This window comes from Canis lupus, chromosome 10, assembly GCF_003254725.2.
Source record: "Canis lupus dingo isolate Sandy chromosome 10, ASM325472v2, whole genome shotgun sequence".
NCBI classification, from domain to species: Eukaryota; Metazoa; Chordata; class Mammalia; order Carnivora; family Canidae; genus Canis; species Canis lupus.
Genome location: NC_064252.1, coordinates 34288287 through 34314064, shown reverse-complemented (window position 1 = coordinate 34314064; position 25778 = coordinate 34288287). Strand labels below are relative to the sequence as shown.

Below are 25778 nucleotides of genomic sequence, written 5' to 3'. Positions count from 1 at the left end.
ATACACAGATGTTAACAGCAGCTTCATTCATAATAGCCCCAAACTGGAAGCAAACCAAGTGTTTACCAGCAGGTGAATGGATAAACCAACCGTGGTATAGTCATACAACAGAAAACAAAGCAGCAAAAACAGAGCAAATTACTAACTATATGCAACTATTAATAAATTTCAAAATACATGTGAAGTAAAAGGAAGCAAAGAATACATATTTAGATTTACTTATATGAAATTCTATAAAAGGAAAATGTAATTTATAGTGATAGAGAATAGATCAGTGATTGTCTAAAACCAGGGATTGGAGGGACACTGACTGCGATGTGTTGACTGGGGTGGTTATTACAGGGGTGTACACATATCTCAGAACTCATCAAACTTAACACATTTTACATGGGTATATTTCACTGCATGTAAGTTAAACCTTAATGTTATTTTCTTTCAAATTGCTTTTGTTGAAATGTTCATCTCTTTGTATTAAGTAGCAATGTGCACCACATAGGGAGAGGTTTGAAAAACATCTGTTAAGATTTTAAAATCTGTTTAGAAAGGCAATTCCTAAAAATATATAAAGATTCTTGCAGGATATAAAATCAATGCACAGAAATCAGTTGCATTTCTATACACTAACAATAAGGCAGAAGAAAGAGAAATAAAGAAATTGATCCCATTCACAATTGCCTAGGAATAAGCCTAACAAAAGAGATAAAGGATCTGTACTCTGAAAACTACAGAACACTTACAAAAGAAATTGAGGAAGACAAACAGAAAGGGAAAAACATTCCCTGCTCAAGGATCGGAAGAACTAATATTGTTAAAAGTCTATGCTACCCAGAGCAATCTATACATTCAATGCAATGCCTATCAAAATACCACCAGCATTTTTCATAGAGCTGGAACAAACCATCCTAAAATTTGTAGAGAACTAGAGAAGACCCTGAATAACCAAAGGAGTGTTGAAAAACAAAACCAAAGCTGGTGGCATCACAATTCTGAACTTCAAGCTATATTACAAAGCTGCAATCATCAACACAGTATGATACTGGCACAAAAATAGACATGTAGACGAATGGAACAGAAGAGAAAATCCAGAAATGGACCCTCAACCCTATGGTCAACTAATCTTTGACAATGCAGGAAAGAATATGCAATGGAAAAAAAAAGTTTCTTCAACAAATGGTGTTGGGAAAATTGAACAGCCACATGCAGAGGAATGAAACTGGACTACTTTCTTATACCATATACAAAAAATAGACTCAAAATGGATGAAAGATCTAAATGTGAGACAAGAATCCATCAAAATTCTAGATGAGAACACAGGCAGCAACCTCTTTGACCTTAGCTATAGCAACTTCTTGCTAGAGATGTCTCCAAAGGCAAGAGAAACAAAAGCAAAAATGAACTACTGGGACTTCATCAAGATAAAAACTTTTACACAGCAAAGGAAATAGTCAACAAGACTAAAAGAAGATATTTGCAAATGTCTTATCAGATAAAGGACTAGTATCCAAAATCTGTAAAGAACTTATCAAACTCAATACCCCAACAAACAAAAAAATCCAGTCAAGAAATGGGCAGAAGACATGAAAAGGCATTTCTCCAAAGAAGACATACAAATTGCCAACAGACACATGAAAAAATGCTCAATATCACTCAGTATCAGGGAAATACAAATCAAAACCACAGTGAGATACCAGCTCACGTTAGTCAAAATGGCTAAAATTAAAAAGTCAGGAAATGACAGATGTTGGTGAGGATGCAGAGAAAGGGGAACCCTCTTATACTCTTGGTGGGAATGCAGTCTGGTGCAGCTACTCTAAAAACAGTATAGAGGTTTCTGAAGAAGTTAAAAATAGAGTACCCTAGGGGCAGCCTGGGTGGCTCAGGGGTTTAGCGCTGCCTTCAGCCCAGGGCCTGATCCTGGAGACCCAGGATCGAGTCCCACGTCAGGCTCCCTGCATGGAGCCCGCTTCTCCCTCTGCCTGTGTCTCTGTCTCTCTCTCTCATGAGTAAATAAATACATTTCTTTAAAAAAGAGTACCCTACAACTCAGCAATTACACTACTAGGGCTTTATCTAAAGGATACAAACATAGTGAATAGAAGGGGCACACACACCCCAATGTTTATAGCAGCAATGCTTACAATAGACAAACTATGGAAAAGCCCAAATATCCATTAACAGATGAACAGATAAAGAAGACATGGTACGTGTGTATACACACACACACACACACACACACACACATATATGTATAATATTCCATTATATATATATATATATATATAATATTATTCAGCTATCAAGAAGAATGAAATCTTGCCATTTGCAATGAGGTAGATGGAACTAGAGAGTATTATGCTAAGCAAAATCAGTCAGAGAAAGATAAATACCATATGATTTCATTCATATGTGTAATTTAAGAAACAAAATAGGTGAATAAGGGGAAGGAAAGGAAAATAAGATGAAAACTGAGAAGGAGGCAAACCATAAGAGATGCTGAACTCTAGGAAACAAACTGAGGGTTGCTGGAGGTGAGGGGAGTAGGGGGATGGGGTAACTGGGTGATGGGCATTAAGGAAGATATTTCATATAAGGGTACTGGGTGTTCTGTGCAAATGATGAATCATTAAATTCTACCACTAAAATTAATTTTAAAAATAAATTGAATATATATATATAATATATATATATTATTCTACATATATAGAGAGAGACTTTGATAGAGTTTTCTTTGCAGCAACAGCCTACAGCAGGGGTCAGCAAACTATACTCCTGGTCAAATCTGGCCTACCACCTGTATGGCCCATACACTAAGAATGGTTTTAATATTTTCAAATGGTTAAAGATAATCAAAGGAAGAATAGTATTTTCTGACACATAAACATATAGGAAATTTAATTTCCAGTGTCCATAAGTAAAGCTTTGCTGGGACGTGGCTATGCTCATTTATTTACACGATGTCAATGGCTGCTGCTATGCTGTCATAGCAGAGCTGAGTACCTGTGACAGAAACCATGTGATCTGTAAGGCCTAAAATGTTGACTATCTGGCCTTTTACAGGAAAAGTTTGCTGATCCCTACCCTGGAGTCTGGGACCTCTTTCCATCATCATCCACTAATAAAGAATGAGATTACCAAGTTAAATTCTCAGTCCTTTTACTTGTGATGAGGTAAAGAGAACAAAGACTTTGGAGTAATACAGCTCTAAGTTCAAATTTCATCTATTACTTAACTACTTCTGTTACTCTAGGTAAATCTTTTAAGCTTACAGTCTCTCAGATTGTCACTTGGAAAGTAAGGAAGACTATGCACATCTCAGGGTACTGCTAAAAGGATAAACATTAGTTCATATTTTTCTTGTGAGTAAGGTATCCAAGAATAGTGGCTCATCAATTATGGGTCTTCAATTCTTCTTCTCGCACAAGTTAGTCACCAAACTTCATTTACTTTTGTTGTTATTTGTGCCTTTATCTATACTTAATATAAATGTTACAATAAATTTATTATGCATTCTTTTTGTGTCTGGCTTCTTCTGCTCAAACAATGAGGAACTGCGTCAGTATTTGCCCAAATACTCAAAGTACACTGAACACATCTCAAATCCAATTTAACAAATATTTATTTATACCTAACAGAGAAAACACTGTGATAAAGCTTTCTGGATCATTTAGAAAAGAATACAACATAGTTATTGCTTTCAATGAGATCAGAATCTGCATGAAGAAACATGACTGAAATGCCTAAAATAATCTAATACTATAAAGCTGAATACTTATTTGATTATTATTTGCTGTATCAGGCAGAAGCTGGTGCTGAGTTTATGGTGATGAATAAAATAATCCATGGTCTTTTTATCCATGTCCAGGTACAACCCTGTGTGAAAGGAATGTCCATTATTTAGTTATTATTTTTTAAAGATTTTATTTATTTATTCATGAGAGGCAGAGAGAGAGAGGCAGACATACAGGCAGAGGGAGAAGCAGGCTCCCCGCAGGGAGCCCAATGTGGGACTCGATCCTGGGACCCCAGGATGGTGCCCTGGGCTGAAGGCAGGCGCTAAACTGCTGAGCCACCCAGAGATCCCCATTATTCAATTAAAAACAAAACAACACAAAATATAATCCCTGGATAAAACTAAACTAGCAACATCCTCTGGGGAAAAAAAATGGAAGGGATATTAGCAGAGCTGGAAGGTAATACCAGTTGAGAACCTAAAACAGGTTCTTCAGAGCACTTCCAGAAAAATGATTCATGGAAAGCTGACTATTAACTCAAGATTCTCAGAGCAGAGATGACCATACAAAGTACACAGCTTCCACACAAGACTACGAAAATAACAGTTTCAGCTGCAGATAATAGAATGGTTTTGAATTTTCTTTTGGCCAACCAAAACCACTACTAACACTTGTGTTATTTAACCCTGGCCAACATTACAGGTGAAAGAAAGCAATCTATATCTAAGCTAAAAGAAAAGGTAATCTGGTTACCTGGGGAATGTTTAAGACTTATTTTCTGGGTCAGGCCTGAAAACTCTTAGGTAATGCTAGTGAATATATCCTAGTCCCTTCTTCTAATACTCCTCATTATTCTGGTTTGTCTCAAAGTTCTTTGAGGCTTATTGTCTAGAGCCTCAAATTATTTGAAAGCCACTGTCCCAGCAGATGTTTCAGCAAATGATGCAAAGGAAAAAAAATGAAATTATGCTGATTGATATAAACTAAAAAGCAGATCTTCACAAATGAAACCCTGCCTTCAAGAAGAATCAGCAACCTAGGTGAAGGTCTGGACAATCCCTAGGGATCTCCTGCAGCTTTGACGAGTGAAGAACAAAAATGTAGACTGAGAATTTAGAACTTCGTTCATCCTCTCCCAGGAAAACACTGATGATTCTTTAGCCACATTAACAAAAAGCTATCAGAACTACTTTTGAACTCATTCAATCAATAAACAACTTAGATTTATTGAACATACTTTAAAAGCCAGCCAAACAGTGATAGTCCTTGCTTCCTAAAGTAGCCAATTAGGAACAGATTCAGTCCAATAAATACACGGTGTGGGGCCAACCAAACAAAACACTAGTCACAACCAAGTAACCATATTTGTACAGACGGCATCAACTCACTCGTGCTTTTGGACATCTGCCAATCCCTCAGCCCACACTTTCCTAAAATCTGATGTAAGATCAGCAGTTTGCTGGGCTGGAGAGATTCTCCCTGACTGACCCCAGCATAGCTCCCACCCAACAGTGAGCAATAAAGTCAACTCTGTCTCTTTACTTTAGATACCGAATGATGGTCTCATCATCCTTTGACATCCTTTAAACATTCCTTTTAACAATACAACTAGAACTAACATGGATATTTAGCTTTAAATTAAAAAAAAAAGTGGTATGGTACTAAATACTTATTTTTTAAAATAAACTCAAAAATTTTAATAATAAAATCAATTAGGTCAGGATTTCTTTCTTTTAAATTTTATTTATTCGTGAGAGACACACAGAGAGAGAAGCAGAGACATAGGCAGAGGGAGAAGCAGGCTCCATGCAGGGAGCCCAATGTGGGACTCAATCCCGGGACTCCAGGATCACGCCCTGAGCCGAAGGCAGATGCTCAACTGCTGAGCCACCCAGGCGTCCCAGGTCAGGATTTCTATGGTGACTATTCTGAGATCACAATCAACCAAGAATTATTCTGGCAAATTTCTTGAGTAATGGTTTTTATGTTTTTCAATTAAATGCTTTTACAGAGCTCTGTTAAAATATATATTTTTTTGTTTTTGTTTTTTGACAGTGATATGAAAAGTCCTCTAAGTCATATCTGCAGTCTCAGCAGGATTCAGAGCACGGCTGGTTATATTCCTAGCCAGAGTGCTAGAAAAAGATGGCTCAGCTTCTCTGGCCCTACCTTCATCTTCATCAGGACTGACAAGCCTGAAAAGAGCACCTTTTCTCAATGGGCTTGCTATCCAGGGATCCAGCATGCTTGCTGTGTCTACAGTGAGGTAGACAATCATTTCATCTTCCATGCCTGACTAGCCTAGAGCCTGAGCATACTTGTCTAGAGAATTCATCATAAATATGGATTTAGAAAAGTGTCCCACTTTCAGACCCTACAACCTATAATGTCATCACACTATTGTATCATAAATATTGTATTATATTGTACAAATATTGTAATATTGTATCACAAAAACAATCACAAGGCTATAAAAGAATCTCAAAACTTCACCTGTTTCAACGGCCTACCTTGAGGTTACCATATTCATCACCTCCCAAAGCTAAAGCAGATGTTTTTATGGGAGAAAAAAATTTTTGAACTGTTGATCCTCCCCTCTTCTGACTCTTCCTTCAGCCCAAGCTGACAGAAACCAATTAAAAGACAGAGGCACACACAAATAAAGAGATTCTCATTTTCCATTTGAAATCTAGTGATTTCAAATTTTGAGGAGAAAAGAATGTGAATGAGGTCAGCCAACCTGTTAAAATCCCCTGGTTGGGGCAACTGGGTGGGTTCAGTTGGTTAAGTGTCTGACTCTTGGTCTCAGTTCAGGTCTCAATCTCAGGGTCACAAGTTCAAGTCCCACATTGGGCTCCACTCTGGCCATAAAGCCTACTTTAAAAAATAAATAAATAAAATAATATCCCCTGGTTGCTTAGCTCTTTCCTTTGAGATGCCATCTGGGAATAGGATTTGAGTTAGTGTGGTAATTTAAAAAATATATGAGCACACCATTCAATAAGGCCTACTATGTGCCACACAATTAAACATTATTACTACCATGCAGAGGAGAATCATCATCCTCATCTTACAGGCAAGAACAATAAGGTCCCCAAGAACTTAAGTAACTTGCCTAAGGCTAAGCCAATTAACTCTCTCAGTGGGTGGTTATCTTGGGATTCCAGTTATGGTGGTACTGCCACCATACTTATTGAGAATAATGACTCCAAGGAATTAGTGAGGTATCAGAATAATGGTAGGGACTCTTGATGCTAGATTCCATAGGTTCTGATCCCCTCACTGATCCCCTAAGGGACTCATTACTCCAGTAAACTACAGCTATTGAAGATGATATTAAAATAGTGAGACAGTAATAGCACCTTATATGGATTAGCTCATTTTATCCTTAAAACAACCCACACAGTCGGTCTATTCTTAGCCAATTTTTTACAGGCAAGAAAACAGTCCCTGAGAGGTTACCTTGCCTAAGCTGACATGGGCATGAGTGGTGGAAACCAGAGCCCAAGCCCTTATATACTATATACTCCAGTGCATCAAATGAATGTATCAGATCTCTCAAGTTTGTTGGGAGTGGAACAAAGTTTGAAAAGCATCATTTTATAAAACACAATAAACTCTTCATTCTGGTCATCAAGATCCTTCATGATCTTGCCACAAATTATAATTTTCAACCTGATTTTCATCACTTCCTTACATAAGCACCTATGCCCCAGAAATTTTCTCACTATTTTCTGTAAATGCACCGAATTTTCTCATTTACCTAATGTTACCACTTCCTTCTGCTGGGGTTTTCTATGGATTCTACAAAATAAAATTTTATCCATTATAAATCTTCCTCCCCACATAGGAAAAATTTCTCCCACTACTGAAATTCCATAGCACTCTGTTCTTCTCTCCAGACACTCAAGACATATTTGTGTTCTTGACTGGATTCCTACCTGACTTCAATAGATATAGATTCTGTGTAAACTCTGTGGAATGAATGCCTTTCTGATGCAAGATGCCTGGCTGGAAGAAATAGGAAGATGTAACAAAACCAGAGAAAAAAGATTGCTTTAAGTCTTCAGAAATTGCCATACTAAGAACTATGACCCTCTAAGACCACAACAAAGTGTCAACTTATTCTTGTAAAACACAGTGGTTAGGAGTGTAGACTGTAGATTCTATCTTGCTGTGTGGACTCGGACAAGTCACTCAACTCTCTACATCAACTGCCTCGTCTGAGAATGGGAATAGCATAACTTAGCTCACAGAGTTGAGCATAACTTAGCTCACTTAGCTCAGTGAGTACTGAGTTCATGTATGTAAAATGCCTAACAGTGAAGAGCTAATAATAATAATAATAATAATAATAATAATAATAAATATAATACAAATATTTGCTATTATCATTTTTGAAACTTTTCTCTAAAGATTGAAAATGTGGCTGACATCACCAAACCTCAAAAAGGGAACTGTCAGAAATGGGAAATGTTCAGAATGAACAACTTAAGTGATAAGAAGATGAATTGGCTTATACACAGGAAGAACAGTACTCTTTTCCTCTCACAAGATCAAGGGGAGATATAACTGAACACTATAAGCCAAATTATGGCAGAAAGAGGTGAACATAGAATTCTGGGTAAAAAACAGACCCACTGGGGCACCTGGGTGGCTCAGTGGTTGAGCGTCTGCCTTTCACCCAGGGTGTGATCCTGGAGTCCTGGGATCGAGTCCTGCATCAGGCTCCCCACAGGGAGCCTGCTTCTCGAGAACCTCTGCGTATGTCCCTACCTCTCTCTCAATGTGTCTCTCATGAATAAATAATATCTTTTAAAAAACCCAATAGACCCATTAAAAATTAGCTGTTTGAAAAAAAACCAGCTGTTTGGACTTGGAATACAATTTTTCAGGAATACAATTTTTGCCTGGGTTCTGGGTAACCCATAAAAGCCAATTTAACTTAGTATTACTATAGTAGTAATTATCGATTTTCATATTAATAGCTGTAGTTACCAGCTTATTTTAATGTTAGCATATACATTACTAAGTGTGTACAATGCTTTGTAACAAATCATCTTTACTGGAGAAGTGGGAATTCACAAAATTAAATATCATGAATGAAGGAGGGGGATCTGAGTGATAACTAGGGTCACTGTGTTTCCTTGTTTGCCCAGGATAGTGATGGTTTATGTTTGTCATTCTAATTATCAACAACTCCCTTTCACTCTCAAAAGTGCCCTGGTTTCGATGAAAATCATATGGTCACATTAGTGTTAGTATCTTTACCCCTAAGTTACAAGTGAGGAATCTAAGCCACATAGCAGTGCTGTGACTTAGCCAAAGTCACAGAGTTAGAAGGGACCGGAAATACTTATTCCTAGTCTTGGAGTCTTCGTGTTCCACTGCATGCACTCACAAGTAGCAGGATTAACAGTGATGACAGTGATGGCTAGGATCTGGGGCACTGCAGTGCATATCACATAAAGTCTATGTGAGTAAGGCTCTCCCCATCCTAGAAGGACTCTACAGCATTGGGAGTTCAGGCTGGAGACATTTAGGGGATTTTTGCTTGTATGACCTAAGCCTGGCCTACTGCTCTTTTCACTGTTCCCCCTTGTGGCTTCTTGCCCAGCACCCCTACTGATATGGGAAATACGTCTTTTTTTTCTTTAAGATTTTATTTATTTATTCATGAGACACACACACACATACACACACACACACACAGAGAGAGAGAGAGAGAGAGAGAGAGAGAGAGAGAGAGAGAGAGAGAGAGAGAGGGGCAGAGACGCAGGCTCCATGCAGGGAGCCTGACATGAGACTTGATCCCGGGTGTCCAGGATCACACCCTGGGTGAAAGGCAGAAGATCAACCCCTGAGCCACTCAGGTGTCCCTGGGAAAGATGTCTTTCAACATGTAACTGGAGATGGTAGAAAAGGAGTCCAGACTGAAGACAACAATATGAGGGTAAGCAATGAAAAGGTGCTATCTAAAGCTTAGGGCATTCATCAGAAGAGCAAAAAAAAGAGAACTGCAGTAAAGAACAGGGGTCAAAAGGAAGGTGAATGGTGAGGAGGTTTAAAAAAAAAAAAGGCCTCAGGGCATTGAATAACCAGCTTCAATAATGAGGGGAAGGAAGAAATGATGGCTCTGACAATAATGATGATAAACTGCAGCCACTAACATTATTGGAAAAACTGATTAGGTCCTGGGAATTCCACCAAGTAATTTATATACATTAGCTTAGTCCTCATTACCATCCTCTGAGTTAGGGAAAAAAATAGGCCAAGGAGGTTACAAAACATGATTAAAGTGACAAAATAAGTAGCAGAGCAGAGATTCCAACTCCTTCTGACTCTAAAGATCTCTGATCTTTCTACAATATTCTGCACATTGGGATCTTATCTTCTCTCTTTTCCTTTATCCTTTGTATGTGATATTTGTGATTACATGTAGCCTGGCTTATAAATATTTTTCTTCTGTGGAAAGATTAATTTTATGTCTCTATTCATTGCTAAAATGGCACTAAATCATGTGAACATGACTACAGAACTAAGATGGGCCAGTGTTTCTTTCAGTAAGTATGTAGACCATATTTCTACCTCAAGCATGTTCTACCAGATAAGAAATGGAAGATGCTTGCTCCTAATTTACACCATTTGTGTTGTGGCCATGGTCAGATAACAAACATATGTTTCAAAATGGCTATGAACTATTATTTATAAGACAGAAACTGTTATTGGGAAATTCATTGATCAGTATATCCTGATTATACATTTTATTACAAGCAGCATACATTTGCTCGTTTAAAGTGGGCCTGAGATGTGCTAAGCACAATTCTTCTGAGACTATGAACCTGTGCAATTTGCACATAAGTATAAAATTCAAAACCATATACTGGGGGATCCCTGGGTGGCGCAGCGGTTTGGTGCCTGCCTTTGGCCCAGGGTGCGATCCTGGAGACCCGGGATCGAATTCCACATCGGGCTCCGGTGCATAGAGCCTGCTTCTCCCTCTGCCTATGTCTCTGCCTCTCTCTCTCTCTCTCTCTCTGTGTGTGACTATCATAGGTAAATAAATTAAAAAAAAAATAAAAAAAAACATATACTGTCTACTAAAAGGTAGTAACAAAAACTAACGAGACTTCTGTTTTAAAAATCATATTAATAAAAAGTATAAAAATTACTATCTTGCTAAGAATAATTTCATCTTTACTGATATTAACTGAAGTTTCTTGTCAGCTATAATATATAGTCTGATCCTCCCCTTAAAAAAAATCTATTGAAGTATTTTTAAAGATTAAAATCCAGGCATTGGCAAAAAAAAATCTCATTGTGAAATTACAGAAGAAGACTCTATTGTTATATGCAGGGAAGTCTTAATAAATCCAATCTCCCATGACTGAGAGAAGATCGTAAAGGCTAGGGACAATGTGCTTCTATTTCTTTGTACAGCGACTAGCATAGTGCTTGGAAGACTGCATGTATTATGGATTTGATAAAAATCCTGATATGTACAATTCTCAATTTTATATATTGAGAACTTGTCATTACACCATTTAATGGAAATATTTTGTCTCCCTCACATGAAACAACAGAGCCAGGAGCAAAGGTTTTCTACAACCAACTTTCAAAATGACTTTCTTATGGAATTTGGTGCTGCTGAAATTTTAGTAGCATTCTTAATGACCTAATTTTCTGCACAAAACAGTGCCTAAAATAGAGAATTAAAAATTTCATTTAGAAATGGTTTTGATTCATAGTTTACACCAATTAGCAAGCACTTTGTTGGAATTCCTTTTTTTAAAAATATTTTATTTATTTATACATGAGAGACTGAGAGAGAGAGAGAGAGAGAGAGGCAGAGACACAGGCAGAGAGAGAAGCAGGCTCCATGCAGGGAGCCTGATGTGGGACTCAATCTTGGGACTCCAGGAGCATGCCCTGTGGGCTGAAGGCAGGTGTTTAACCGCTGAGCCACCCAGGTGGCCCACTTTGTGGGACTTCAATAGGCATCTAGAACTAAAAAGTCTCTTTTCTTCCCATTAAAAGATTTTATAACAAAACAAATTAATATACCCTATATGTGCTTATTTTTTGCTTCTTGTAGGGTATGTCATCCCAGCTTTATGCTTTTGTCTTTTCATAGACAAAGGAAGCAGTTAGGATTTCAAACACAAAGGGAAACTAGTAGAGACTTTAATTAGGGAAACAAGCCATAATGTACTTTGTTCCTTTTCTGCTCAAGAAATTGCCAGTCTGCTTATTTGATTGATAGTTACTTCTGTACCTTAAGTTTATTATGCTGTCAAAATACTATATCCTTGAAAAAGACTATAGAGAATAAGGCAAACAAAGAATTAGAGACAGAAAACTCTGAAGAAGGTATCTGGATTCCCTTCAGTAGATCTTAGAAGGAAAGTCAACGAGGTTCATCAGAACCTGGAATTCCATATTATGCTTTTGATTTCACAAATTAACAAGCTTTGCGCAGTGAAGGAAGCATCTGAATAAGTAAGATGTGAAGGGGAGGAAATCATCACTTAGAAAGAAAGACCCCAATCATCTCTAAGTTTCTGGAAGAAAGGGTTCTCTGGTTCTATAAAATCAAAGTGTGGGTTCAGTGGGCTAATGTGACACAGATGAAAAAATTATGTTCTAAAGCCAACAGCTATATCCTTAGCCATGGCTAGCAGTCTTATAAATATTGGCTGATGGCATAAAAGATATAATGAGTAGTCCAGGATGGTTAGCTTGGTGCCAACCTATCCTTACTGCTGAAAAAAATAAAAAATAAAAAAAAGACTCAAAATGCAATACGACCAGTGATGTACGAAATATAAATGCCTCTCATAGATTATTCTGGCCTTGACATATTCCAACGAATCCTGACTGCTCTTGGGCCTTGGGCAAGAACACAAGTAAGTTGTATAATCCATCACAGCTACCAACTGTAGTTCGGTGGCCTTACTGCATACAACAAAAACACATTTATTAGATTCCTTCTAATTGCAAGACACATGATAAATGCCTAAATAATGTAATTTGTAACATCTAAGTGGATTTTTAAAATTTAAAGAATAGCTTTAAAAAATTGTAGTTAATGTGTGCCAAGGGCAAAACAAGATACAAGATACTTGACCATTCCAAGTCCCAAACCACTTCAAATTCAAGTTGACTTTTTTTATTTTTCACTTGATATAAGAAATAGTCAGCTACAGGACCAAAATTAGAAAGTTAATGTGCTCTGAAAAAACTCTTATGTTAGGGGTGCCTGAATGGCTCAGTCAGTTAAACATGGGACTCTTGATTTTGGCTCAGGTCATGATCTCAGGGTTGTAAGACTGAATTCTGTGTGGGTCTCTGCTTTGGGCATGGAGCCTGCTTAAGACTTTCCCTCTCCTTCTCTCCCACCCTCTCTCTAAAACAAACAAATAGATAAAACATTCTTGTGTTAACATCTTAAATAAAATCTTAATTTTTAAAACTCATTATGCAGAAGTTCAAAAATACACAGAACAGTATAAATGAACCCATACCATTCTTATGTATCATCACTCAGTTTCACCAGTGACCACCTCATGACCAATACTGTTTTATCTATATACCCCTACCTTTCTCTAGATACCAAGTCATTTCATTTCTAAACATTTCAGAAAAAAACTTATAATTCTGGCTGAATGTTGATAGAATTTGGAGGTTTTATGTTTTATTTCTCAATGCCTCTTATTCTCAATACCTAAGTCATTTGAAAGAGAGAAACCTGGTGTTTATTGAAAGCAAAGAGAAGAAAATTCAGAGTTTTCAGTTTTTCTGGCATTTATGGGTTTAAATACAGTTGTAAACTTTTCTCTTCCCTTCAGTGAAGAAGAAGACATGGCTGGCAAGATATAGTCATTCAGAGGTAGCCCCCCGGCCCCTGCCCCCAACCACTCCTACCTCCTCGGCTCTAGCCAGCTCAGCCTGCTCCTTTGTATGGATTCTGAGACCTCCAGCAAGCCCTGGGCAAAGCCCCAAACCCTACTGTGATCCCAGGCTCCAGCAAGAAATGGCTCTCAGAAAAAAAAAAAAAAAGATATAGGCATTCAGTTTAACAAAAACTAACTGAGCAGAGATGGGGCTAGGTAAAAGAGTAAAAATGAGTAAGTCAAAGATCCCTTCTCTAGAATGGGTGAGACACACATAAACAGATGATGTTGATAAAATATGGAAAAGCTAGAATAATGATATTCACAGGGGACTATGGGCACAGAATAAGGGCACTCAGACCAAATCAAGTATTCAAATAAGGCTTCCAGGAAGAGCTGATATCTGAGTAAATGCAAAAATACTACAAATAATTGTTACTATGTATGTCATTATAATAAGTCCTATATGAGGTTTCTTTCAAACAGATTTCCTTCATTTAGTTGGCTGGGGAATTGGGTGGTGAGGGGGTGGGGTGGGGGATTCATCAAATAATATTAGGAAGAAAGCAAAGCACCAAGAATTCAAAAACAACCACTATATAATGTCTTGTGTAGAAGACCATAAGGAAAAGGGCTTGGTCTCTAGCCTCCAGGAGGTAGGAAATCTAAATGTGAAGAAAATAAACATGCATCAGAAAACCTTATTACTGAATATTCCATCAAAATATAGAGTTTGGGGATGGGAAGGGTGAACTAAAATATTTGAGTAAGAGCTGGGTGTTAACCCAAGTGAGTCTTAAAGTGGTCAAGGAATCTTTGTCTTTAGAAAGTATTTCATCATTCTGTCCATCTTTGAATTGATTGAAGTGGGCAGGGGAAGGCCTTTTATCTAAATCTCAATTTCCAAAGAAGTGTGTGTGTGTGTGTGTGTGTGTGTGTATTTACATGTGTGTCACATATGTTAGTGTCAGAACATGATGGTTTGATTTGAGCATTTACAATCTGACTCTAAGCTATTCCACTGGAATAATATACAATGTATGGTACATGCAAAGATCTAGTCTGGCAGATTAGCTGATTCTTGGGGAAATAGTAAAAACTAAAACCCATAAAAACGAAAGTCGTAAAAGATACATAAGAAAATCAATCAACACTATAAGATTAAAAAATATTTTCCAATTGTAATCAGAGATCAATGCCTCATCACTTACATTTCTAGTTTTAATAACGACAGCATCAGTTAACACTTAAATAGCATCTACTACGTAGTAAGTTTTCTTTCTTTCTTTTTTTTTTCGTAGTAAGTTTTCTATAATTAACTCATTTAATCTTAAAAATAATATTATTATTATTATTATGAGGTACGTACTCTTATTCCTCCCATCTTATAAGAAGGTAACTGAGATACAGATGATTAATATTACTCTTTCCTCACCTCCATTTTTTCAACCTTTACTTGTCAGAATTAAGTCAGAGGATAGAAAAAGACATGTAGGATTTCTCTGAGTATAGGCTGAAATCTAATATTTTTGTAAGTTCAGAAAAATTATATCCTTATTGACTCAGGTGAAATGATGTGTGATAATGTGCTGACAAAGAGCCATAAACATAAATGTAAAATCAATCCATGAGGCTAAGAGGTGGAGTTGCAAATAGAAACATGCTCTAAAAATGGCATGTTTATCAATAGATCAGACAACAATCTCTGAAATTTCCCATGGGACTGAAGAATGCACCTTTTTCATAATACTTACACAGAGATAAATGACTGTATCATATACAGCAATAAAGGAAGCCAGTGGCAAAAAGCATTTGAAATAACTTTTGTCCCTACTGCGCAGTAGAAAAATATTACTCCCTAGGTAGAGTTAGTTGCTTTTTCCTTCCAAGCTCTGAAAGCACCTTATATGTAGCTATTCCCAGCATTTGTATATTACATTACAATATAATTATCTGTTCATGTAGTAGTCTTCCCTCCAGAGATAGGGTCTGAATTTATTCATCCTGGGATTTAAAACCCATCTCTACATCTAGTAGAATTAAGGTTTACTGGATGAATCAATGATGATTTGATAGGTGACCTTTAATAAACTCTCAGGTACTACAGAGCATTATAGAAAAGCTTAAAATATCAATTAAGGGCAGGTGAGTGTCTGCCTTCTGCTCAGGCCATGATCTCAGGGTCCAGGGATCCAGGCCCACGTCGGTTCCTTCCTCAGCAGGGAGCATGCTTCTCCCTCCCCCCACCTGCTTGTGCTGTCTCCTACTATTTCTGTCAAATAAATAAAATCTTAAATATATATATATATATATATATATATATATATATATATATATATATCAATTAAGTCATAGGGTGTTTGCTATTTTAAGAGTAGATTCCAATCTCCCTTGCCTGGCACTTGAGCCCTTTCTATGTGGCCCTAATGTACCTTCTTAACCTTCTCTCATCTACTCCCTCCTCCTACTTATATTCTGGGTATGAATTACTTTCTCTTTCCAACACAAACTCTGTACTTTCTCATCTCCATGCTTTTACTTTCCAGAAGTTTTAAGTTATTTAGTCCTAGTATAAAATACCTAAGCCTACTTATTTAACACGGTGCTAATCTGTTTATTATAAGACAATCACAAAAATAGAAGAAAATAGACATTTTAAGCAAATGAGGAAAAAATACACAGATGTTCTAACTTTTTTTCCTGTATACATTGGATTGCTTTGTATGGCCTTCACTTTGAAAATCACAGATTTACATGAAAAGAACAAATCTCATAGAGTTTTTGTGAAAATTAAGTGAATCGATATGTTTCATGCACTTAGAACAGTGTTGGTCTTGAAGGCCAAATTTAAATATTCTCTCGTCAAAAAATTATTTGAATGTATCTTTTATGAGGTTAGAATTTCTCACTGTAGGAGGTGCTAATCCTACAGAGTTTAGCAAGAAGCCAAGCCTAAGAAGCCAAAGAAAAGTGGAAACTGTTGGAAAGATTGGGTTTATGGAAAATGATGCAAAGGAAAAAAGATGTAATTATTAACCCCAAGAAAAATAAAGTACACAAAAAGGAAATACAATCACACTATACTATCCGGCTCGATAGTACGTGATGTTTACATAGTCACACAAACACTGGCTGCAAATTTAACAAAAAATTGTGATATAACTATATGGAAAAAATGGGGTGTTAACATAATCCCTTAAATCCTCACTTTTTATTAGCAAAAGTCTAAAGTTTAAGGCATGTTACTTTAAAACTTGCAGATACACATAAGAAGAAACAGCTAAAATATTTCAGTGAGTATCTCTGAGGAATGTAACTGGAAAGGTAGAATACATTTCAGTACTATTTAATTTTTAAATTATGTGCATTATATCGATCAGATGTTAAAACAAAGCTGATTTCCTTAATTTTTAAAATGGTAGTTTCCCACATAAAGATGGCAAGGTGAGTATATATGTTCAACCCTACTGTCTCCTGAAATTTCACTCACACAACAAAGATGTAGAAAGGCACAGAGATCTCCCAGAAAAAAAGACAAAAAGGAGAATAAGATCAGAAATGCAAGAGCTTTAGGAATCAAATAAGATTCCAGGAAGAAAGAAGGGGGAAAGAATCAAAGAAATAATTCAAAACTCTTCCTAGAACTGAAGAACACGGATTTTTTAGATTGAAAGGGTCAAACGATGTTCAACAAAACAAAGTATATCCAAACCAGGGCCCATCAACCTGCAATTTAATAACAAGGGGTAAAAAAAGAGATCTTTCAAGCTTCTAGGGAGATAAAAAGAACTTATGTACAATGAGATCTGCAGTGAGAACAGCACCAGTTATTCTTGATGGGTAACAGAAGTTAAAAAGCATTGAAGCAAACAAAGCCTTCAAAATTCTAAAAGAAAGAATTTTATATCCATTCAACCTATTCATGTAAAAGCACTTTACAACATGCAAAAGCTCTCAGGAATCTATCAGAAAATGTGTTCATGTGAAACAAGAGGAGAAAGAAAAGAAAGAAAAGAAAAGAAAAGAAAAGAAAAGAAAAGAAAAGAAAAGAAAAGAATAAAATAAAAAAAAGAAAAGAAAAGAAAAGAAAGAGGGAGGGAGGGAGGGAGGGAGGGAGGGAAAGGGAGACATGGAATTCCGGAAACAAGAAATCTGAAGGTTCTATTTATTAGATTGTATTAAAAATGAATTTCTTGGTTTTAGGAAGATGGAATCTATACAAAGTCATTCAGTTGCTTTATTTTTTTTAAAAAGATTTAATTAATTAATTAATTAGAGAGAGAGGGAGAAAGAGAAGGAGCAGGTAGAGGGGCAGAGGGAAAAGGAGAAGCAGACTCCCCACTGAGTAGGGAGTCTGACACAGCTGGATCCCAGGACCCTGGAATCATGACCTGAGCCCAAGGCAGATGCTTAACCAACTGAGCCACCCAGGTGCCCCTCAGTTGCTTTTTGAAATGTTAAAATAGTTTATGTGCTCTTAGATTTACATATTTATGCTTGTTACAGCAGTCTGAGGATAAAAAAAAAGATTACCAGAGGTTTTAACTCTTACCTGTAGTACAGCAGCAAATAAGTATACCACTATGAAGATCACAGTTAAAGAAGTGTGACCACTTTTCATCAAATGAATAGTGTAGAGGAAAATTAAATGTCCGGGAATCACTAAAAGCAGTAGAACTTGAGCAGACTTATTATTCACTCCTGTAGTAGAAAACATAAAAGTCAAAACAAAATCCTAGCTTGGGTACTAATAAGTCACGGTTGTTAAAATTTAAGGATTACTTTCTAGTTACTATACTGTATAGCATTTCGTAAAATTCTGTGGCTAACAATACATTTCAACCATTCACAGTTTACTTAATTCTTTAAAATTCTCACTATATGTTATGTGCTAATTAAATGGCAGGAAGTTGACAAAAACTTGCTATGAAGAACACTGGCCAGACTTTTATATCTACAGTGATATCAGAGGGAGAACAAAAGAAAACAAAATTCTTAAAGCATAGGAATGTTTTAATTTTACTTTTCCTTCAGAGTTCTTTTACTGATATTTCACTGGGCATTTCTGATTCTTACTCAAAAGTCAATAATAACAAATGTAGTGATCCAAAAAGGCATCTGCACCCCAATGTTTATAGCAGCCGTGTCCACAACAGCCAAACAACAGAAAGAGCCCAGATGTCCACTGGCAGGGAATGGATAAAGATGTGGTGTATATGTATGTGTGTGTGTGAGTGTATCTATATACACATATGTATGTGTGTGTGTGTGTATATACATATGTGTATATATACATATATATGTATACACACATATACATACCATGGAATATTACTCAGCCATCAAAAAAATGAATCTTGCCGTTGAAATGACATGGATGGAACTAGAGGGTATTATGCGGAGCAAAATAAGTCAGTCAGAGAAAGACAATTATTACATGATCTTACTCATGTGGAATTATGAAACAAAACAGAAGAGCATAGGGGAAGGGAGGGGAAAACAGAATGGGAAGGAATCAGAGAGGGAGACAAACCATAAGAGATTGCTGATCATAGGAAAAACAAATTGAGGATGGCTGGAGGGGAGGTGGGTGGGGGATCAAGATAACTGGGTGATGGGCATTAGGAGGGCACATGATGTGACTGGGTGCTATATGCAACTGATGATGAATCACTGAACTCTACCTCTGAAGCTAAAAATACACTATATATTAATTGAATTTAAGTTTTAAAAAAAGTCAATAATAACCTTTATTTTCCTCAGAAAAGAAGTGATAAGAATTGTGAGGTTTAATACTGTGGTCATAGTTTTTTGGTAGTCACTTCCTGGGTGACACAGGATGCTGTTCCTTATTATAGAGGTTTTTCCCTCTCCTTCCGTTTGTTTGGGATCCAATGTCTACATTTAGAAAAGCCAAAAGGGGGCAGCCCGGGTGGCTCAGCGGTTTAGCACCACCTTTGGCCTAGGGTGTGATCCTGGAGACTGGGGATTGAGTTCCCACGTTGGGCTTCCCCAATGCCTGTGTCTCTGCCTCTCTCTCTCTGTCTCTCATGAATGAATAAATAAAATCTTAAAAAAAAAAAGCCAAAAGGATTAATATAGGAAAGACAGTATATCTGTCTCTCTAAATCACCTAGCAGTGTTTTCCTGTGGGTAAAAGGTTCCTCTTTCTTGACTCATGAACAAGACATCCCAGAAAATAGGATGAAACAGAAAAAGTATACAAAATTCCTCAGCAACTGCAGAATTGATATAAATGACTTTTTGTTCACTGAGATTTAATGAACACAATCTACTCTATTTAAAATCTATTCGGGTCTCAGAAATTAAAAAGTCATGCAAAACTATCAAAATATGTACTCAGCAAATGTCGCCCATCTCTATTATCAGTGAAGAATTATTCCTGATAAAAAATATGTAAAAATCCACAAGCACATACCTGGTCCAAAAAAAGTTCTAAATGGATAGTAACAACCTTTGGGTTCATCAGGCAATTCTCCTGGAATGCTATGTAAATGGAGGTAGGTAGAAATCCTGCTAGCCTGAATGGCTACCAAATTACCACCAATACCTGAAACATAAGGAAAAACAAACCAATTATCCTCCTATTTTAAACAACTGTAAAAATTCAACCAAAGGCAAGGCTCTTTGTGTTATATCCTGAGCCAATAAAACAAACAAACAAAAAAGAATTCTTCTGAGATGTTGATTTATTTAATGTTAAGGTACATATTCCAAAGACATAAAGTCATTGTTATGAAAGACTCATGCATTATTTTTTCAAATCTGACTCATCCAACTGAAAGCTGACCAGACTAAATAATTTTTTTAAATTACTATCATAGTCAAGATATAAAGATAGGTAGCAAGATGTTTAATGCTTATCACCTTAATGAGAGGAAAAATAAGCTTGATTTTTTTTCAAACAGACAAGGCTTGATATTTTTCTTCTTAGGTCACTAAAGAAATTGGTATGAAGGACTGAAAAAAAAAAACTCAAGAAAGTCAACTTTCAACCTAGATTATCCTCTCAAATACCTTACAAACCTGTCCTACAAGAAACATGAATTTCTCTTGGCAAAAGGAACATAAAACCAGATGGAAATCTGGAACTACACACAGGAAAGAAGGGTGTTAGAAATGTAAAATATATTAGAAAATAGAGAAGATACCATTTTCTCATTTTTAATCTCCTTAAAAATAACCGGCCACTGAAAGCAAAAATAATAACAATGTATATAGGATTTATAACAAAGCAAAATGTATGACAAAAAGAATACATAAGAAAAAGAAGTGAAAATCTAGGTATACTGATATAAGGTGCTTACCCTTTATATAAATGGGCTAGATTATTATTTGAAAGTATACTGTGGTAAAGATATATGATAAGCCCTAGATCAGTAGTTCCCAAAGTATGGTCTGGGGTCCGAAGGAAGGTTAGTTCTAGAAATCTTAACCCCTTGCTAGCAGAAGTCTCAGGAGAGGTTCATATTAGCATGATTAAGGCTTTAAGAAATCCTGGAGCTGGGATCCCTGGGTGGCGCAGTGGTTTGGCGCCTGCCTTTGGCCCAGGGCGCGATCCTGGAGACCCGGGATCGAATCCCACGTCGGGCTCTCGGTGCATGGAGCCTGCTTCTCCCTCTGCCTGTGTCTCTGCCTCTCTCTCTCTCTCTCTGTGACTATCATAAATAAATTAAAAAAAAATCCTGGAGTAAAGAAATCTATTTGACCTAATACTTCCCAAACTTAATAGACCACAAAGCTCACTTATCAAATTATACTATTAATACCTCACTGAACTAGTATTTTGTGAAATCTATTTTTGAAAATGCTACTAGTTCTGAGAGATGTTAATAAGCATTAAAAGATATCTTAGTCACAATATCAACACTGATATGCCCTTACTTTAAACAAAGTGTGTATTTTTGTAACTAATAAAACAGATAAATTAGTAATTTTGAGGGGGGAAAAAGCATAGGCTTTGGAATCAAGCAGATCTGGGTTTATTTTTTTTTTATTATTATTTTTAAAAAGATTTTATTTATTTATTCTTGAAAGAGAGAAAGACAGAGAGAGAGTGAGAGATAGAGAGGCAGAAGGAGAAGCAGGCCCCATGCATGGAGCCCAACATGGGACTCAACCCCGGGGTCTCCAGGATTACACCCCAGGCTGAAGGCGGTGCCAAACCGCTGAGCCACCCGGGCTGCCCCAAGATCTGGGTTTAAATGCTGAGTTACCACTTACTAGGTGTGAGATGACGGGCACATTACTTTCTTATTGTGAGGATGAAATGATATGCATAAAAGACCTGCATTATCGGGTACATAGTAGGTACCAACTAGTTAGCAAATGATGATGGTGATGGGTCCTTTAAATAGTACATCCTCTAGCATATCAAAAAATGAAATTCAATTCTCAAAAGCTCCACCTTTTTTGAGGACAATGGAATGGATCTTCTCTATCAATGTTTTTAATGAGTGGAATTTAACATACAGTGAGCTCACTGTGATATCCAACTAAAGAGATTCACTTACTGAGATCCAAAAAAGTTTTTACTACCAGGTAATATCATGGCTTCAAAGAGGAGCACTTTGGGGAAGCTCCAGAATTGTTTCTTATGTAAGATGAAGTAACAGAAACACTGATTAAAACCTTACTAATAACAGGGTTGTTATAATACAAATTTTTCACTGAAATGTTGGACAATACAACTCTCATGGTATTAGTGGATAATATTTATGCTAGTGACTTCATCAACTAATAATCACTGAAGAGGATTTGAACAGGTCGAAGTAAAGCAGTAATTCCAGGCAATGAAAATTAGATCTTTGTAGGGCCACGAAATAAGAATCTGGTTAGAAAGACAAAGGAAAAAGTTGTACACATGTATGTACACATGCATGCATGTATGTACATGTATGTATGTATGTACACATGTAGAGGGCCATTGAAAGGGAAGCAGAAGAATTCAAACTTGATTTGACAGGCAGGAGGAGTTGAAATTTTAGGTATGAAGTTGGATTTTGGAGAACTTGCCTTCATACAACATATATTATTACATATAAATATACAAAAACAATTTATATTAAATTTGTAGCATACCCTGTGACATGGTTTCCCTCAGGTAGAATTACTTTTTAAATTATATTGGTGTAGGCTATACTAAAATCCAATTTAATGACAGCCAGACCAAAAGCCAGTACGAGTAGATTAAAATTATCTTATTAAATGGAATTCATACAAAAACCCGTGTGAACCTAAGTATTATAATTCTCATTTTATAGGTAAGAAAAAAATATAAGGCAGATCTTAAAGGGATTCACAGAGGAGTGACAGATTTTAATGAACTGAATTGACTTAAACAATGTTTAAACCTAGCTAACTCTAATTGATCCACATAAATGGACAGGAACAGTAGCAAAACATGAGATAGCAGATAAACTCAAAGTAAATGATAATCCAGAATCGAAATATCATTATTTTGCCACACTAATCTTAAAAATCAAGTATGTTTCACTCTCAAATATCAAGTAGTAAGAGAAACAGTTCTTTCCAAAAATATGTTGTGCATACTGAGAACAGAGAATGTCATTTCTACCATGAAGAAGCTGGGGGTGAAGGGAGAATGGGAGAGAGGGGAAGATACACCTCTTAAAATCTGAACCCTAAAATTCCTGGTAGCAACTGAGAGTATATAATGATTTGATACCATTATGAAATGGTATATCTAATTCTTACCGTTAATAACTGGTGTATAAACAACAATCCCAACCAAGTTTGGGTCAGATACAGTTGTGTCCAGGATAAGGCCCCCAATGCTGAAAAATAGAAAATCATGTAATTTAGGGAAGAGAAAAGAAATCTACTAATTTGAAGCTGTCCTTTACATACAAAGATCTCTACTTTTAAAAATAAAATTTTAGACATTTAAAAAAAAGAATACAAAGGAAAAACATTCAAAGTAAAAGTCAATGTTAACAGGAAATGTTGGAAATAAAACATGGAATAAGGCTATAGTCCTACATGTCAGACCTCTCCTTCTGATCTCCAAGATATGTTCTTTATAAAAAGGAAAAGAATATGTTTTAAGTGCATTAAAATGTCTGGAAGGATATATATGAAATTATTAACAATGTCTATCTCTGGGTGGAGGGACTAACAAAAGATTGTGGGTTATTTTACATCCTTTTCTATTTACTAGTTTTTAAAAATCATGTGCATTTATTGTTCCTATAATTTAAAAAATAGTTTGGTTTTTTAAAGCTCTACACTCAATGTGGGGCTTGAACTCACAACTCTGACCCCAAGATCAAGAGTCATATTCTACCAACTGAGCCTGCCAGATCCCCCTAAAAAAATAGTTTTTAAAAGGTTATTTTTTCATATTTGAAATCAACAAAGTATTAGATCATTTTTATTGTGTTAAAACTAGATAGGTGTAGCATCTTATCCCTGGGAAATTAATGAGCTGTAGCCATAGAAAGACCTGATTTTGAGGACAGAGGTCTGGAAAAATAACATACAGTTGTATAGCAGCAAGCCATATACTCTGACTGTCTCTATGGAGCTTGGAGATTTTTCAAGTTTCTAAGACCATTACCAATTGGTTACCTTCAGTTTCTTGGTCTAAGTCCCATAAAACACTGCCAGTCCCTATACCCCATGGGATCCTGTTGTCTAAATCTTCCGGGAAAATGTCATCTACATTACAGAAAAATAAACCCCATGTTATCAGATAGTGGGGTTGACTGTAAAAATATCAGATCAAATGTTCTACCGATATCTGATAGTTAACATCAGGAACTTATTAAATATTATTTAATTTTTAGCAAAATAAATAAATTGTGGCCTAATATGCCTAAATTACTAGGATGCCCCATTAAAAGTTACACTGTAAAAAAATAAAATAGAAGTTACACTGTAAAGTTCCTTTGCAGTATTTTAATAATTTAAGCTCTAATTTAAAAAAATATATATATATTTCATAGAAAAACTAGTTTTATGTGTCAGAGAATAAATTTCTGTGCCAAAATGCACAGGTTCATGCTGTGAATACAACATGAATACTTGCTAAAACACATCTTATTATGTTTTTATGACCCAGGTAACAAAATATCATAGAAAAATAAGAAAAGACAAAAGAAGAAAACAAAAATCCACTGTACCATCATTCAGAGCTATATTGTTAGCATGCTGGTATATAGCCTCCCAGACATTTTTAAACATCTTTAAAAATAATAACTCACACACACACACACACACAACTCACACGGTAAAGATAGTTCTCTCTTCACTTTTATTACATTTTATCTTTACCAAATAAACATATGTACATTATTTTAAAAGTGAAAGTACAACAGAGCTTATTAAATCGTGCCCAGCCCCCCCTCCTAGAACCTGTTCTCCACTAGCAATTTTTTTCAACTTCTCTAGCTGTTGCTTCTGGCGTTTAATTCTATATTTCTAAATAATGTGTTTATACTGTGACTTCTTGATTTTAATTTTAGACATTTACCTAATGACCTCCACTGTGACAGATGAGGATTTAATCTCACTTGCACTTCAGATCCTTCATAATTCCCTTTCTCCCCTTAACTTGCCAACTTGGTTATATAATTTTGGGTGAAAAAAATTTAGGCTTTACTTTAGGAATTATTCACAACTGAGCCACCAAGTGCATTATTAGATTTCCTCACTTTTACTTGTTGCTTTGTCCCATATTTTTCCTAATTTGGGGGGTACTTATTAGTCATTCAGTCTCAACTTTCTAACAAAGTTCACGAAATGCCTCTGAATAGAGTCAAACTCATCAGGTAACTCATCAATTCCATTTTTGTTTCTTAGAAACATTCCTCCTTAAGCCCACTGTCCTCCTGCCAACCTGGATGGTGGCCTGGAGGCCTGCTGCACAGCTGTTCTTCCCTGCATCTTCCCTTCAGTCTCCCCATGCCAGGTCTTGGTCTGTGCACCATGACCAAGTCCCAGCATTTCATAGGACCCTACTGCCTGAATCTTACAAAAAAGCAATCTACATCACAGAAAAATGAACCATACATGTCCTCATGGAGTGGGTTTCCTCATTCCTTTGTCACCTTCTTTCTTGATTTATGTCCTCATTTTGATAGGCCATATCTTCTCTACCAGCTTTTATATG

At 36.4% G+C, this 25778-nt stretch overlaps 1 protein-coding gene across 9 annotated transcripts in view; it reads right to left on the bottom strand.

Annotated features, from left to right (window-relative positions):
• SLC41A2 (solute carrier family 41 member 2) overlaps positions 1–25778 on the bottom strand; it is a 124773-nt gene that overhangs the window by 21319 nt on the left and 77676 nt on the right. For 8 of the 9 annotated variants that reach the window (XM_025462277.3, XM_035695964.2, XM_049115357.1 and 5 more), the window contains 3 exons: positions 23363–23442; positions 20064–20195; positions 18177–18325 (listed from right to left, as the gene is read on the bottom strand). In XM_025462277.3, coding sequence (XP_025318062.1) covers positions 18177–18325; positions 20064–20195; positions 23363–23442 — 361 coding nt within the window. Of the gene's footprint in view, positions 1–3598; positions 3871–18176; positions 18326–20063; positions 20196–23362; positions 23443–25778 lie in introns of those variants that run through there. The other variant, XM_025462293.3, reaches the window with a different exon arrangement.